Source organism: Apostichopus japonicus, chromosome 23 (genome assembly GCF_037975245.1).
Source record: "Apostichopus japonicus isolate 1M-3 chromosome 23, ASM3797524v1, whole genome shotgun sequence".
Taxonomy (NCBI): Eukaryota; Metazoa; Echinodermata; class Holothuroidea; order Aspidochirotida; family Stichopodidae; genus Apostichopus; species Apostichopus japonicus.
In genome coordinates this window covers 13418217-13436163 of record NC_092583.1, presented here as the reverse complement: position 1 = coordinate 13436163, position 17947 = coordinate 13418217, and the positions used below count along the sequence as shown (strand labels likewise).

Genomic DNA, 17947 nt, shown 5'->3' with positions numbered 1-17947 from the left:
GTTGATGAAGGGGTGGGTGAAAGGATCAGGGGTTGTGGGGATGGGTGGTAGCAGCCGACTGGTTCAATCCCAAAGACCGTTATAACAACACATCTTGCCACTTTCAAGTTCAGGAGCAGGGCCAATATAGAAGCAAAACTTTGTTGACAGAATGCAGCCTACTGTCTAATATATCATTGATATAAGAGGAACCAGGTGTTAGGATAACTTCCCTCACTACATACCTGAGGGGTTGTAGGTATCGTGATGTCGCCAGCATCACTGTAAATCACTGTCCCAGTTGTGTCATCTCTATAGAAGGAGAAGGAAAAATAAAGACAAAGGGGGGAAAAAAGATTAATCCAGAGACATTTTAAATTAATGATTTTTCTTAAGGCTATATCTTGACAATGTAGCATTAAAAACTGATTTAGCTTAATAAGCAACTTCAACAGAGAAACCTTGTTTTGTTTTCTGTCTTTCTAAATATCAATCAGTGCAGTCTATTTCCTTTCCATATACAATGTAAGACACCACTATGGTTTAGGATGGATGTCCTGTAGTAGACAATTTAGTCACACAACCCTGTATACTGGGGAAGAGGAGGGGTTGTTTAACACCTCCCCCACTGGCAGACAAAATACAGCAAAAACGAAAAAACAGTCCAAAGTTCTTTCACATTGTTTCAAAGGTTGCAAATTGGGGGTACCCCTCACCTATCAGAGACCATAACAACATTTGAAGTTGAAATGTTTTGTAGCAAAAGTGAACTTAAAGCAAGCAGATGTGATGTCATAATTGCACACTGACTAGCTTTCTTATGTTATTTAGCAAACTCTTTAAAATATATTTATTTTGTCAAAATTGGTGTGCAGTAAGGTAGAATAAATCACACACCCTTACAGCAAAGTTGAAACTCTGTCCAATCCAACTTATCCAAGGCCAAAACAATAAAAAACATTTAGCTCTCGGTGTGCAACTATGACACCACACCTGTTTGCTTCATGTTCACCATATGGTACTAACTGTGACAATTTCAACTATTAATATCCTAATTTGTAGTAATTATAAACAAATTTCACCAGGTTAATAGTATGTGTTTTTCTTTCATTAGTCCAAAAGAAAATTTCCATCTGTATTATCCCTTATATTGCTTTTAGCCCACAATTCCTGTCCACAGGACACTTTCCTCTGGGACTTTTTCTACCCAACTTTGTTACATGACACCCCTCACCAGGGCAAGATTCTGTGTCAAAGAAGAGGACAGTTCCAAAAGCAAGCAATAGTTTGTATGGCACTATTCTTGAATAGATATAGGTAACTGTGAACTTGAAAGTGCACAGAATGTGAAACTGTTGCTAGCTATCTATTTTAGCATGTTCTACTTCAAACCTAGTTTATTTTTTATTATTATAACAATCATAAAATATCCACTTTGAAACAGGATTTTTTGTTGTTGCTGCAAGCATATAGCAATAAGGTAACTAAAGTGGATTTGAAAAAAGAAGATACGATCTCTCAGGCATATTTGGAGAGTAAAGTGGGCGACACAAGCCTGAAATAAGGGGGAGTGTCAGGAGGTATAGCTTTGGGACTATCATCGTCGTCGTCGTCATCAACTTCGATGCTGTTGGCCAAAGGCCATTTCATCGCTCCACAGAAAAAAAAACTCCATATATTAATGGAGTTCAATAAGAGGGAGCAGAGAAATATGGGATAAAGAATAACAAATCCCCATTTTCATCATGAAGGAAAATGAAGACTACAAAGGAGGAAGGGGGTGGGGGAGGGAGCTGGTGACTTAATTGTCCCTGGGTCCTGTCATGGATTTCAATGACACTAGGCAAAGATGATACACCATTTAATGTACTTATGTTATATATTTCTTGCAACAGCCTATACGGTTGTAGAAGTGTGTTGAAGAGAGGAAGTAACAGTAGGGCAACCCTCCCCCTTGAAGCTTGTGGTTTTCATCGTTTCTAGAACATTAATCAGTTTCAAATCCACAAAACTTTGGAGGTGTCAACGTAAGTAAATTATAGTCTTTAGAAGTACAAAGCGATGTAAACAATTGCATATAAAGTATCATTTTATTTTCTTACTTTTGAGATCTCCTCACTAGTATAACGGCAACGATAATGACGATGACTATTATAATCACTGCCACGCATATCACAATCGCAATCAGGCCATCTGAAAATGTAAACAAATACGATGGTGAATATTCATGAAGGATAGTTATAAACATTTAAATGTAATTGTTAATTCAAAATGACAACATATATGGTCTGTATTAAGTTAAAATTGTTATCATTTATTTTATTACATGAAAAATCAGCTTAAGATAGGATTAATATATTTCTTTGGTTTTAAAGTGAGACCCAGCATGATACTACGGCTAGCAGAATAGGGTTCTGACTTAGGCCTAGCGGTACGTTCTAAATGATGTTACACTACATGAGTACTAGTGTACTGTACTAACCAAAGTACTAATGAACGTTAGTAATGAACATGATCACAGCCTTTGCCATCAATCAAGTTTGTGTTGAAAACGATTATATCACGATTGCAAAATGGTCACAAATAGTGATGATTACTACCTTGGTGCTTTTCTTAGTTAACGTAAAAACGTTGATATCTTTGAACGTCCAAAATAACTGTAGAAAATGGGGACGATTTAGTTTGGCCTGCGGAATAATATATGGTTGTTGCAAAAATGAAATGATCCCCCCCCCCTCACCCTACCAATTATTTGCTTGAAAGCCCCAAAATAGTCAGTCATCCTCAAATTTTAATAAGCATTTTTACTTGCACTGTAAAAGTAGTTTATATTCATACTGAGATATTAAAATACTCCCCAACCAATGGGAATAAATTTGAGGATCAGAGCTTCTACCAAAGTACTTTTGAAAACTTCTATAAAGCTTTAGCATGCTAAAATTTGGGGCCAACACTGATGACCCACAATTCAATAGTTTGAAGTCAAACCAGTGATTCACACTACTGATGTAAAAATGGTAGAACAGTTTATCTGTAAATAGCAAAGAACACAGTTGCAGAGAGTGAACAATTGGGTTCTTGGCTAGAGTGGAATTCAAACCAAAGACCACTGGAATTGCCATAAATGTTGCTATGGAAACAAAAGAATAATTTGGCTTCAACTAAAAAAAATAATCACATTCTTGACTATACGCACGGCATTAATATTCGCATTTGAAGTATGACATCTGTCAGACTTCATTTCAACTAATAAGGCTCCGGTTGGAAGGATCATTAAAAGAGATGATTTTATTTTACCTCAGAAGGCAAATGAACACTTGCAGCTCTAAAGTTAGCTGAGAATCACTTTAATTTAGTAACAAAAGGAAGGGGATGACAACTCACTCATGCTATTACTTGGTGTGTTAATCCTTGGTTCAGGACCCATTGTTTCCATCTCACAATTATCACCAGAGAATCCATCAATGCACCTGAAAATAAACAAATCACTATCAATTTACTTTTCATCATCTTCTTTTCAGTTCTCTGTCACAGCTGTTCTGTTAATACAACTCCCAAGTAATTTCTCACTGAAACTAGTGACACACTTTTAAAGATAAACTAATAAAAAAACTCTCTGACAATCTTATTATTATCATAGAGGTAAATGAACAACGGAAACTAACTGAAATTATAAACATTAAAAGAGCAAAGAAGTTTATGGATTGCACCAGATTTGAAACAGTGACCTCTAGATTACAAACCCGTTCTCTACCAACTGAGCTATACAGTGCTTAGTTGGTGAGGTTCCTCATAGAGCCATTTCTATAATGGGAGCACCAGTCAGAGCCACAGTATCTTGCAAACCATGTAACCTGGGATCACACCCATGCATTATCCGATGCAACCCAGAGTATAATTAATAAAGAAGATCACATGCACTATATATTCCCTTTTGAAGAATCTCTTGATACTTCATTAGACAACACATATTAACAGTGTCATGATCATATGGTTATAGTCTCAATGTAAGGGGTTTAAAAGTGGTTGAGAGGTTTTCTTTTGGTACCTAGGTTTTATCTTGGCTGACTTTTCTTCAATAGAATATTAACAACTCTCTACTAACTACACCAAAATTCAAAACTTGGGTAAAAACCTGCCTAAATTAACTGAACATTGAAAATTCCTATATACTCCTCTGCAACTCCTTTTATGGATCTTTTCTTTATGTCATAATGTAACAATGATGTCAAAAAATGTAGGTTCTAATCCATACTTTGACCACACATTCCGTGCAAGCATCAACACAAACTTAGCGGGGCTACTCCAGACTTTGACCACACATTCCGTACAAACATCAACAAAACTTAGCTGTGCTACTCCAGACTTTGACCACACATTCCATGCAAGCATCAACACAAACTTAGCAGGGCTACTCCAGACTTTGACCACACATTCCGTACAAACATCAACACAAACTTAGCGGGGCTACTCCAGACTTTGACCACACATTCCGTACAAACATCAACAAAACTTAGCTGTGCTACTCCAGACTTTGACCACACATTCCGTACAAACATCAACAAAACTTAGCTGTGCTACTCCAGACTTTGACCACACATTCCGTACAAACATCAACAAAACTTAGCTGTGCTACTCCAGACTTTGACCACACATTCCGTACAAACATCAACAAAACTTAGCTGTGCTACTCCAGACTTTGACCACACATTCCGTGCAAGCATCAACACAAACTTAGCGGGCTACTCCAGACTTTGACCACACATTCCGTACAAACATCAACACAAACTTAGCGGGGCTACTCCAGACTTTGACCACATATCCCGTTCAAACATCACCACAAACGCTTCTTACTCACTGGTAAGATACTTAAGCACAATTTGTTTTTACAAAACCAAATAAATTCATGGAGATTACTCTCAACAGGATATATAGAAAAGTACATTACCTGAAATCAATTGTTAAACTGTCCCCAATCAGGTAATATACATGTATACTACAATGCTGTCACTTAAGTGAAGTAGCCTTCCATTCAAGTTACACCACCTGAATACAAGTACCCCATAAGTTACTTTACTTGCAATCAAGTACAGTATAGGTATGCTAAACTGGTTGAAATCAAATACCATGGACATACATTGGTAAGGTTTCTTTATAATCCAAATGAGAAATCAACTATCTGATTGTTATCCTTCATACTTTCATGCCAGTCACATGAACATACAGCCTTAACTAAAATTGTGACTAAGTTTACATTGTGACAATATATATGGCAAAACTGCTTTGGTGCACTGAGGCAGATACCAATCAGAAATACTCGCATTGTAAACTTTAATAGGCTAAATAGTTGCCCAATGTAGTTATATTTATCACTATACTTACAAGCATTTCTTGGTGTCTGAGTCCCGAATGCCATTACCACTACAGGTTGGAACTAAGGAAAAACAAATTTAAGATCGTAAATTGATGGCAATGTTGATCTTTTCTTTGATACTGCTACTGTGGATTATCATCCAACCAGAGTCCCCCACCTCAACTTCGCTGTCCTTCTCCAACTGCTCTCTATTCCTCTTTAATTGTTATGAAAAGAATAGCCTGCACAGAAGCAGTAGGTAATATGAATGAAATTTCTTGAAGCGCTCTTCAACTTCTGTTAGTCTACAGTAACATCACGAATGTATCACCACATCACTTTTCATGCTAAACCCAAAACTAACTTCAAAGTAGATGATCTGATCAAGACAAGTCTAGATTTGTATAATTATGTAAAAACTAACTCCAAGAAACAAATGTAATAACTTACCTAGGACTGATTCACAGAACTCTCCAGTGAATCCCTGGAAGCATCTATGTAAATAATGGAACACACCGTTTAACAAAGTAATAGGGATTGTGGACAAAAATGTTTACTGTCAAATATTATTACCATAAAATGACCATTTCTTCACAAATTTGTCTTCTTCAAAATGAGACAGTCATAGTTGCAACTGCTTGTCTTCGTGTTTACAATTATTAACAACTGCAGTTTATTTTTCCGGTACACATTTGTGCAACATGTTTCTCTTACACTTACTTAAGTGGCGAGTAAATATTTTACTATGAAAATTGAGGACCATTGAAAAAAAGGTGGTGCATATATAGAGACTGAAAACTCTAACAACATATTAAGGAGCCCATCAAAAAAACCTCTACCGTCCTTATGTCAGTTCGGGAGAACTGTACCCCGCATGTCTTTTATTGTATCAGTGGCTCAAACTTTAGCATTTTTCAGTATTTTTTTTAAGCATATTTCAGTCTTTGCATTGACACCATTGTATCGTCTAGCAAACCCTTGACAAGGGAAAAGGGCGAATGGACAACTTTTTGGTTAGTATGTTAGGATACATGTCACATCTATTAAGGATATGTATTGCCAGGTAAATTTAGTATTGACATTGCTCCAAAAATTAAGAATTTTTGTCGTTGAGATTTTAGAATGAACAATTCAATGGATTGTGGAAAGGCGAATGAGAAATGGAGATGAAAATATCCCATTGCTGTTACCTGCATTTCCTTGTTGTCACATCACACACTCCATCCAAAGTACATTTGCAATCATATGGTGTCAGTGGTGGGGTGGGAGATAGAGTGGGAACATCAGCAGCTGAGATGATCGGAAATAAATGAGATCATAAAGAGAAAATCATTACACTGCAAGTTGCATACACATATTCAAAGTACTGCACAATTAAGCTACTTGTCATGAAATTATAAAATTATATTTTCCTTAGAATTTCTTCCTTTTCTTTATTCTTTGCTTGGAGAAATGAGAGGTCCACATGATCTTACTTTTATTACAGATAGTTCGCTCTGTATCCAAGAAGTAGTCCCCATCTTCACACGCGCAAAAATATGTCAAGCCACCGTTGACAGGATTCGATGGTGACACAAGGCACAGGCTTGTGCAGGGTGCTCCCTCACATGGATTGCTCGCTGAGAAATGGAAGAAAAGTGGAGCAAAGCAATAGCTCTGTTATCTCATCAAATTCCACATAAGAGGAGCAATACTGGGGGGGGGGGGGGGGGTCAGGAGAGACCTATTGGTAGTATTTCTCCTCCCCCCCAAACCTCCCCTCATCAATCATCGAAACAACCTTAACCATGTGATTCTGATATTCCTTTGATAAATTTGAGAAGAGAGGTAAGCTATTGAAGTTTTAAACAGTTACAAAACTGTAATATCACTGTAGGATCAAAGATATATCCCTATTGATGGTATATTGTAGTGAAGGAAAGCTGGAAACTAACTATAGCCCTAAAGTCAAATCTAGCACATATCAACCTGTGTTTCATATTTGTGGCTGAAGAAATAACAACAAATACCAATGCTGAACATGGAGAATGTTAACTCCCCGGAAGAAAATGCATGACCATGCATGACCTTGGGAAAAAGTGTGTAAGTTGCCAGTGTAGTGTATACTAGCAATTATAAAGGCCCCGGTAGTGGCTATCAACTTGGAAATATTTAAACATTTGGAATTGCATTTCTCATCTTGTTAATATTAGTAACATCAACTTAATGTATTCACAAAGTGAACAATTTAACAACTTCCCTACACATTCCACAATGTTAGAATCCTCATATAAAAAATAAAAATTGTTCATTTAGAATTTTAATAAAAAGAAGTAAGAAAACTACATCAGTATAAATAAAGGCTGATGTAAGGCAAAAGTTTTAATCTTAATATCTTATCATCCAAGCAAAAAGAATTATCTGAGTATCAGGAACGTCTTAATAGCTATTCTGGTTTCAAGGTTTTCTCCTTAAAAGCATTCTTTAATCTCTGGAAAGCTCCTTTAATGGCTAGATTGATGATGACATCAGCTCCTTAGTGCAGGCTGTCTAAATGTTTATGATAATCCACTGTCTTATAAATACTGATTACTCAACCGAAACATGTTTTTATAAATTCATTTGAACAACAGAGCATCCTTGGATAACATTCAGCACTTTTTATCCTTGGCAAATTGTGTCACAAAAAGTCTTACACTTTCCTATTGAGTTTTGGCTTGCATTTGAGAAATGTTTACCGAATGACCTGTGTATTAGACTATAACATCCAGTCACTTTAACTGATGAACCTCAACTAATTTAAGGGTCATTTCCTCAAAAATATGGTTTAGAAATAGAACCTGGAGTGATAGAAGATGGATTTTGATGATCTACAGCAAATCAAACTTAAAGTTTTGGCTTGCATTTGAGAAATGTTTACCGAATGATCTGTGTATTAGACTATAACATCCAGTCACTTTAACTGATGAACCTCAACTAATTTAAGTGTCATTTCCTCAAAAATTATTTCCTCAAAAATATGGTATAGAAATAGAACCTGGAGTGATAGAAGATGGATTTTGATGATCTACAGCAAATCAAACTTAAAGGGTGTGAAGACTCGCGCAAAACTAAATGTCTAATGCCGGTAATCTGACCTAGTTTGGAATGAGGTGTAACAGAAGTGTTAGACATCACCATCGATCCCAGAAAATACACACAGCTTGCTACCGTCGATAGTTAGACACTAGTGTACAGTCAGTACATACAGCTGCGGTCAATACCAACAGCACAGTGAATAAATGATACAGGGATGGACATCTCAGGTTCAGCTAAAGATAACAAGGTACCACATTTCATTACTGTCTTCATTTTGTAGCGACACAAACAAAACGTCACTTGCAAGCAACAGAAAGTTAACTTTTTCAGCTGGCCACATGCGGTTTGGGGCTGGTCTTCAATGCCTTTAAGGTTGTGCCTAAACTCATCCTTTAATATCTATGCTTCTCAATAATCCAATATCATGCGGTTAAACAAAGCAAAGATTGCAATGTTTCTGACAATTTAAGGGGTTAAAATAGTAACACACTCAGCACAAAAACATACATCTCCACAACATACATGAAGCAAGATCAATTAGCTGCTCCACAAGTTCTGCCTTTCTTTTCAAAGCCCACAATTTTGGCCACTACGAGATCGAGTTGGCCATATCCTATACCAGCTCCGTCAAGGCAACATTTCAAATATTGAGTTAGATCTAGGACATATTGTGACATATCTCATGTTGGAGAGCTGAACGTAAACTATGTTGTTGAAATCAAATTCAGGACATGTTCCATCCTATGTTTTTTCTTTTAATAAATAACTAAACAGCTACACAACTAGGGTGCTTTTACACTAGGACCGGATCAGATCCCCTGATGCTATCAGACGATCATCTCTCCATGGGGTAAACTTATCAGTGATCTGGACACATTCACACTTCAGTCGTACTCTGATCCTCCACTGCTTTTCACCGAATGTTGGAAAAAATCGGATTGGAAATGTGTCATGCGCAGCCGCGGATTGTGTAGTACGTATACTTAAGGATCAAATCAGGATCCACACTGCATATACACTGCAGCCGTGATCTAGACTTAAGGATCAAATCCTGACGTGGAGATCTGATCCGGATCTAGCGTAAAAGCACCCATACTGTTATTGAAATTGAAGACATACCACCCTGCGTATCATATCGTATTGGATGGTTCATCTTTAGTCCTGTTGGTGCATTGACGTTTCGAATTTCAATTTCTGGTTCTGTGTAGCCACGTTTGTCCAATTTAAGTAGAGAACTTAGTGGTCCACGGGTAGTAATGTACAGGAACGATTCAAAAACTTCGCAATGGATTGGGTTTTGTAAATCTGTAAAGGAGAAATATTCTCATTTAAGCTTAAATTTCAAATGATCAACTATTAGTTTCAAGTACAGTACCTCATAATACTTCTAATTTTGGATTTTTCTTCTTCAAACTTTGATGTACTAGTAATAATATTGGGGAAAGACCTCCACATTGGGATTGGTCATAGAACCAAGGTTCTCAATGCCAGTGAATAAAAGGGGTTGTACTTTAGAACCAAGAGTCGCAATATTAACTTCAAATCTGCATGTATTTACAATTATGTTGTGATTGTGTGCAGAGCTAATTGGCATAATGTGTACAAAAACTTACTTTAAAGTTACTGTAACACAAATACTATACCCCTCCTTGAAATACTGGTGCCAGCACCACCGCCCTCTCCTCCCAAGAATCAAGAATTCCTGCTTTACCTTCGGACTGTCTTATCAGTCGACGACCTGTACCATTCCAATTCATGGATTCAATCCTGTTTGCATGACTATCACAGAAGTAGATGGTATCATCTTTGGCAAAATCAATTGTTAGACCTGCTGGTTCCTGTAACATGTCCATGACTAGTACCTCTCGATTCTCTCCATTCATAAAGGCCCATTCGATCGAGGCGTTTTCACCTTTATTCGTCCAGTACATGTACCTGAAACCAAATTTAGTAATAAACTTTTATGATCAAGTTATCGCAAAGTATCAATCACAAAAGTGCTAGCTGTTCTTCTAGCAAACGAGTCAGCTCTAACTGTTTGACTTCATGTAATTGTGCTTCTTTGCAATTTTCTTTCTGTTCCGATAATACACTGAAGACTTGTATCTATTTTAATTTTGTAAATGAAGGGTGGGGGGGGGGTTAGGGGAAGCAATTCTTTTAATTGAAAACTGTCATTAGTGATAGAGTATGTGCATTGTATTCGTGGCTTTTCCTACTAAAAGGGTTTTTCTGTTGGAATATCTCCCCCGATGACAATCACAGACCACTTGATATGTGTCGTCTCCTAAAGTGCTCATACACAGTCAAAACATGTTACAAATATTTTGTAGTAAATCATACCTAAAGTTAGGAACAATAAGTTATGTAGGCAACTATAAACAGTGTGGAACATTTTCCTCTTCAATAAATTTTTCAACATTGCCTGCTGAACTGCTACCAGAATATTCCATAGAACTTACCCTCTCCTAGGATTAACAACAATTTCAGTTTCACCACCAGATAGTCCTTGGACCAGAGTCCTTGGACTACTCCCATCTAGTTTAGCCACAGAGATGCGAGAGACCTCTCTTGTTACCATGGTGTCAATAACTGTTTGACGACGTGTTCGTGAAACAGAAAAGGGCACACCTTGGTCTACCCAATAGATGTTTCTGGTACAAAGAAGAGAAGAAAATAAAAAAAGAAAAGGACAAAGAACAAAGAACCATCATGCAAACATCTCTGTAGAGTTCCATATTTTTAATATCAATTGTCAGAGGGTACTGGTGACCTTAAGTTTTTTTGTGTATTATACCACCTTGCAGGGTTGCTGACATTTTAAGCTTCCTCCAACCAAAGCTAGTGAAGGAGATAAACACAGAATACAGATTATCCCAAGAAGCATAAAGATCAAGTTCAGCACTGACTAATGTATGTATATTAGATCCTCCTGCAAGCCGCAAGCTGACCGAAGTCAGTCTCTTACATTCATATTTAACATCCATAATTATGGATTGTTCATTGTCAACAACTCTGTAACTGGACGACATACATTAATCTGGGAGTGACTCGAACCGGGGACCTTATGATTGAAAGGCACCGGCGTTAACCACTGAGCTAACACTCCACAACACTAATGTGCTATTTACATACTCCTTTCAACAAATTATGCAACAGACTGTGTTAACTAATGTGACAGTGATACCCACAGCCTGCAAGTGACTACTAGCTTAATTATTTCACCCTTCAAATCAAAGGTTTGCCAGATCAAGGCACCCTTGAAGTGGCACCCATTCTTTCACAACATGATAGTAACCAACTTCACTTTATCTTTGCTTTTGACTTTACTAGTGACAAATATTGAGACATGTTCTGTGGAGTATAGAGAGGAAAGGTTGATAATTAATTTGTATTTATGTTCTGTTAAATTTACTGAACCTTGATTATCTGCTTGACTTTTATCCTGAACTGAAAATCTAAGCATTCCTCTCTTTATAATAGTAAAAGACTTTTCTCTTCCCTAAAATAGCATATACATTAGTCCATTCAGGGTATCGAGTCAGAAAGAAAAGCTGCAGCAGCTGCAATATTTCCTGCAGCAAGGCTGCATCAAAACTGAAACACTAGAAATTATCACTGCAGATCTTCAGTCTCTATTGTGTGAAATAATGGAGCACAATATATTAAATATATCCCTTAAATATGTCCCATGCAGCCTGGCTGCAGCCCCCTCTTTCTTCCTTTTGACTTAATTGTTACCTAACAAACACAGGATGTTTTGTTATCGCAATTACAATGCACCTTTGAACAGTTTTTCCAGTACTGTGTATTGACAATTACAATGTCAAACTGCCCTCAGGTATAAGAAACAGGTAAAGAAAGAACAAAAATGATCGTATCTGGATAAAAAGCTAAGATCCCACTTTTCAAGGTTAACAACTGTATATAGTGTACTCTCTGACCTCCCAGGGAGCTAGGAAGTACAGCGAGGTGAATTGAATGGGGAAGTGGAGGAGGCAGGGTGGGGAGTGTAGTCAAGAATCTGCAGGAGGGAGGTAAAAGTAAACTCACCCTCCCATAAAATCCACACTGATTCCAGATGGAAGGTTGATTCCCTCTTGAACTATTGTTTCAGCAACTGCAACATCATCATCTGAGAAAGGCAGCTTTGCTCTCTTAATAACTTTAAGTGATGAATCTGTCCAGATAACAGTGTCTGGGGAGAATAACATTGACATTGAATAATTATGACAGTAAATCCAATTTACTCCTCCAAAAAAAAACAATTTGTAGAAAGTCAAAATATGTTTATTAATTCTACAAGACTGCCACCTTCAAAATGTTTTTTGCCATTGTGCCATTTTAGTTGTATTTTTGAGAAATTCCCTCAAATGTCGACAAATAACTTGGGAGATTCAGAAGCTTAAAAAATTAAGTTTTGGAACTGGTGATTTTTAACATGCTAAAATATATGGCCCATACTGGTGTCCTCTAATCTAACAGAGACAATCTCTTAATTCTGCTATGAATAGATTCATGAAAATTTTCAGCAAATAAATGGCTTCAACTGCTAGTCAGAATGGATAAACATTTTGTTTCCATGCAGACATAAACTAATAATTTACGAACTTCCTTATTATTTATACTACACTTTATATAAATATTTTACAGCAGTGTGTACAATCTTGTGATGTGTTACTTCGCAATAACTCCAATGTGAACATTCAAGGGTGTAAACGAGAATCACTTATGATAAGACCTCAATTATATAGTTACAGATTTATTTTGTGCATCTTAAAATTGAACGAATGTTATGTTGATGCTATTCTCAACATTTATGTCTGTTTTGTTATTTGATGTTACTTCTAACTTGAATTTTACTTATTTCTTCCCTTCTTTCATGTCATTTGTTAATGTGACTTTTGTTTAATGTGCTGAATGATGTGACTTTAATCATTTCATGTCATTACTTCTGTGATTTTCATTTCTTCATTTAACATTATTACTAAAATTACATCATTTCATAATACTAATGTGACTTTTAATTTTATGTGACTTTTGTCAATTTCATGTCATTGCTTCTGTGAGTTTACTGTTTCGTTTCACATTATTACTAGCACAAGGTTTATTTCTTCATTTCATAACACTAGCATGACTTTTATTTCTTTATTTCATGTTATTATTATTAACGTGAATTTCATGTCCTTCTTTATGTGACTTTTATTCAATTTCATGTGATTGCTGCTGTGACTTTTATAATTTCAGTTTCATGTTTTACTCATTTGACTTTTATGTTATTACTTCATATCACAACCTTTCCCCATAACATCTAAACTCTTTGAATATTAAAAGATAAATACAATACAGATGCCAGTCGAAACAATTTGAAAACTACCTTTATGAGTGTCTAGTGAAGCTACTCGTCCTTCACCGTGTACGACAGTTCCTTCCCTGTTGGTGTCATAGTTGATGAACCTTATCTCTCTGCCAGATGCATAAAGAAGTCTAGGTCCCTGGCCTAATGGAAGAGAAGAAAAAGAATAGGTTTGGAAGTAAATGCCTTTTGATCCAAGTTTTGTAGTCAATATAAGATGCCCACTTGCGGGTGTTTTATATACTCTGTAAAATAGCACTTGACCAGACTGCAACCAATAAAGTTACAAAAGTAATATAAATTCCAACTGGCACACCCAGGCCTGACAATCGTGGCATCATCTACTCTCATTTTCATACATACTAACAGAAAAATTGAATAATTCAAGACAGGGAGTGGGTGGGGGTGTGTGAATTGCAAAATAATTCCGACCCTATTAAAAAAATAATAGTAATAAAAAGACATTGAACATGAAAATGTATGAGCCTCGATATTAAATGATATTAGACAAACTATTAACGGACTTGTCCACGTCTTCAGTCTTGTGTGTGAAGGAACATTAAATCGTTATATCTCGAGATACAATTGTCCCCACCCCCCCTGTGTGTTGGTATTTATGAAACTGAATTAGAGTAGCACCTACATAACAGCTTCATAGTCTTTTCACTTTGTAAACAATGAAGGCTGGGTGTAAACAAAGCTAAAACTAAGCTATAACTAAGCTTAGAGAATCCCAAGGGATACAAACCATATAGTGACTAATTGCAAACCCTGTCAATGTGATGGATAAACACCTTGTATCAAACCATCTGTTTTCATGAATATTCAAATGAAGAATGAGGTAGGTCACCTAGTTGGGTCACTTTTTCTTTTATAGCGGACTGTCATGTCATGCTCTAAGGCACTTTCATAAACAGTATGAACATCCTGTATCTATCACATCAATATAAGGAACTGTTTGTATTACCAGTACCAGTTCTTTGAAGCATGAGAGGAGAGTATAGAGTGGTATTAGTGTAGTGAAGTGAAATTTTGTTATGTGCACCCGTTCAGTATTTGCATGTATTATGTAATATGTCGTAATAGCCAGTTTGTAGCGTTAGTTGTATACACGTGTTTCTTCAGTTCTGTACACGGTGTTGTATGGCGAGCATCGTCCCTGCAGAGCTCCGGGGCATCGCCTCGTTATCCCTTTGTAATTCCATAATTTTTACTTAAACTTGGGTCGTCAATAGCCCAGAGAATATCCATATCTTTACTATATGGAGTCAGGAAGGAGATGTCACCCTTCTCAGAGGCAGGATGCCTCCGGTTTTTGGATGGTTTGACTTCTGGCTCGAAGTCGCTGGTTACCAAGATGGCGGACCTACTATAGTATATAGCGAGCTGGCGAGAGATAGTCTCGATGTCCTTATTTTTGATGTCCGCGAGCGTGGAGAGCTTCCTGTACCGCGAGCGAAGAGTCTTCTTCTTCTTCTTTATCGCGAGCTGACCCCAGTATAGTAAGAGATTAAGTAATACATATTATCATTGTTTATACTGCCGTACGTAACCTTATTGTTGATAAATTGAATCGTAGTTGTAATTGTTGCTCCTCTGGCTAGGTTGTACTTGACCGTACAAAGTACGTATGTTAGGTTGTATTTGGACCTTGGTCCCATGGGTTTATAGCGTGTGTTGTGTACACTGTGTAGATCAGTGGTTGTGTATTGTGAAGCACATGGGTGCTAGTTGTATTGAGTTTTAGGGTATACTGTAGAGTGACAGTACCTTGAGTTTATATCCAGAGAGTTAACAGTTACGTGTAGTACACAGAGTTATTAACAGTCAAGTGTATTGTACTGTATTGACAGTTGAGTTGTATTGAGAGATTATTTTACTGTACCTGTATTTTATTGTACTACTCGCAGTGTAAAGAGTGTACGTATTCATATTTTGTATCTTGAACATATTGTTACTGTTGATCACTACAGAGTTGTCTCAAGAGCTTGTCCTTCTAATCTTAGCCTTTATGGATAGCTATGGAGTGCCAAGTCTCTTGAGGTTGTGGATTCGGAGGAAAAAATTCGCAACGTTTATTATTATTTATGCAGTTTATTTCATAATGTTCATTTTACATTATTCTTTATACACACTTATACATTTTTATACTGTATTGTACAAGTGCAATGTCGTATTGCAGGATACTATTATTGAGTCTTTAATTGTATTCATGTCGTATGAATATTTCATAGATTGAGTATCGGTTTTCCCCCAAGTTAGGTCATTAAGAGTGTAAGAGCCATTTACTGTATACTGTCATGTATCATGATTTGTTCATTTGTATATTTTCATTTACCATTTCATAGAGTTTGTAATAAAAAGTCAGTCGTTGTTTCAACGCAAGAACACTCTTGCATCCTCATTTATAACTTATGAGTTCGAAGCGAAGGACCCTAAACCCGGTAATTTCCCCCGCAATCCGCGGTTCGCTTCATTAGCATTAGATCAGATACAGATTAAAAACTGTTCATACTCTCAGTATCTGTGCTATGAAGCATGATATGAGAGGAGAGTATAAAGTGGTATTAGCAATAGATCAGATACAGATTAAAAACTGTTCATACTCTAAACTGTATCAGTGCTTTGAAGCATTATATGAGAGGATAGTATAGAGTGGTATTAGCATTATAAAGATTAAGGACTGTTCATACTCTCAATATCAGTGCTTTGAAGCATACTATGAGAGGACAGTGTAGAGTGCTATTAGCATTAGAATCAGATAAAGGTTAGAGGAACTGTTTGTACTATCAGTACAAGTGCTTTGAAGCATGATATGAGAGAACAGTATATAGTGCTATTAGCATTAGATCAGATAAAGGTTAAGAACTGTTCATGGGAGGACACTTTAGAGTGGTATTAGCATTAGAATCAGATAAAGGTTAGGGGAACTGTTTGTACTATTAGTACAAGTGCTTTGAAGAATGATATGAGAGGACAGTATAGAGTGGTATTAGCAATAGAATCAGATAAAGATTAAGGACTGTTCATACTCTCAGCATCAGTGCTTTGAAGCATGATATGGGAGGACAGTGAAGAGTGGTATGAGCTTTACAAAATGTCTCAACTGGCTGGATATGGGTGTGTAACTGAGGTAATGCACTTACCCGATCATTAATGACAGTTTTCAAATGAAAGAGTTGCTCCCCTCCCTTCCCTCTCATTTACAAATTTAAAATAGATACAATAACAATCCAACATTATCAGTAAAAGAAAGAATCGTGAAGAAGCATAACTAATACCTGGAGCCAAACACATAGAGCTCTCCAACAACTGATATCCTTCAGTGCATCGGCACCGGTAACTTCCCTTTACATTATCACAAATTTGGTCACAGGGATCATTCTCAAGACATTCATTGATTTCTGAAAGTAAAATTGAAAATATGGTTTGGTATTAAAAATCATCAGTATTGCCCTCAAAATTAAGCAATTGTTACAGTTGCTTTGTTTCTCTCTTTCAAGATTGCTCTTTTTAAAGGTAATTTCCTGGTCTTTCTGAACATCCAAATAGTAATTTAAGACATCAAAGAGTGTCAAACTTAGACACAGTCCAATTTCTCAGAGAGGGAAATAACCTTTGAAGGTTGGTAGAAGCTAAATGCAATTGGAGCATGAGTGACTATTATCTGACTTTTTTAGCATATTAGGGTCAATACTGATGACCATTAAGACCAAGCAGATTTATACTTCCTGTCCAAATTTCATCATAATTTCTGGGTTCTTAGCCAAGACCACCAAATATAGACAATGTGAACCGACTCTTTCCTACTACAATTTTAGGTCGTAGTAAAACAAAACCACACATTGCAAAACCTACACAAGATTGTCTCTTTTGTCTCCCCCCGCCACCACCAAACGCTACACAAGATCTTCTTTATTGTCTCCCCCCTCCCCCACCCCACAAATAATGGTCACTCATGAACTTTCAAAAAGGCAGTTTACCAGTCAATTTAAAAAAAAAAATGATTTACAATTTTATTGCTACAAATTAAAGGAACTACATGATATGTAGGTTATTGACATATCATTGTTTTTTTCTCTCTTCATATTATCAGAGCGGTGGGCAAACTGTTAGGCCCACAATCCACGATCTTCCTGGTGGACTGGATTAGGTCATGACCCACCAGATCCCTCCCCACTTCTCAGAATTGATGCCCAGAA

At 36.8% G+C, this 17947-nt stretch overlaps 1 protein-coding gene across 7 annotated transcripts in view; it reads right to left on the bottom strand.

Moving 5' to 3' along the window:
• LOC139965097 (low-density lipoprotein receptor-related protein 2-like) overlaps window positions 1-17947 on the bottom strand; it is a 98587-nt gene that overhangs the window by 2471 nt on the left and 78169 nt on the right. For all 7 annotated transcript variants that reach the window (XM_071967331.1, XM_071967327.1, XM_071967328.1 and 4 more), the window contains 13 exons: window positions 17027-17149; window positions 13767-13889; window positions 12443-12587; window positions 10852-11043; window positions 10101-10324; window positions 9509-9694; window positions 6808-6951; window positions 6523-6622; window positions 5783-5826; window positions 5362-5413; window positions 3364-3449; window positions 2082-2172; window positions 225-291 (listed from right to left, as the gene is read on the bottom strand). In XM_071967331.1, the coding sequence (XP_071823432.1) occupies window positions 225-291; window positions 2082-2172; window positions 3364-3449; window positions 5362-5413; window positions 5783-5826; window positions 6523-6622; window positions 6808-6951; window positions 9509-9694; window positions 10101-10324; window positions 10852-11043; window positions 12443-12587; window positions 13767-13889; window positions 17027-17149 (1577 nt within the window). The remainder of the gene's footprint in view (window positions 1-224; window positions 292-2081; window positions 2173-3363; window positions 3450-5361; window positions 5414-5782; window positions 5827-6522; window positions 6623-6807; window positions 6952-9508; window positions 9695-10100; window positions 10325-10851; window positions 11044-12442; window positions 12588-13766; window positions 13890-17026; window positions 17150-17947) is intronic.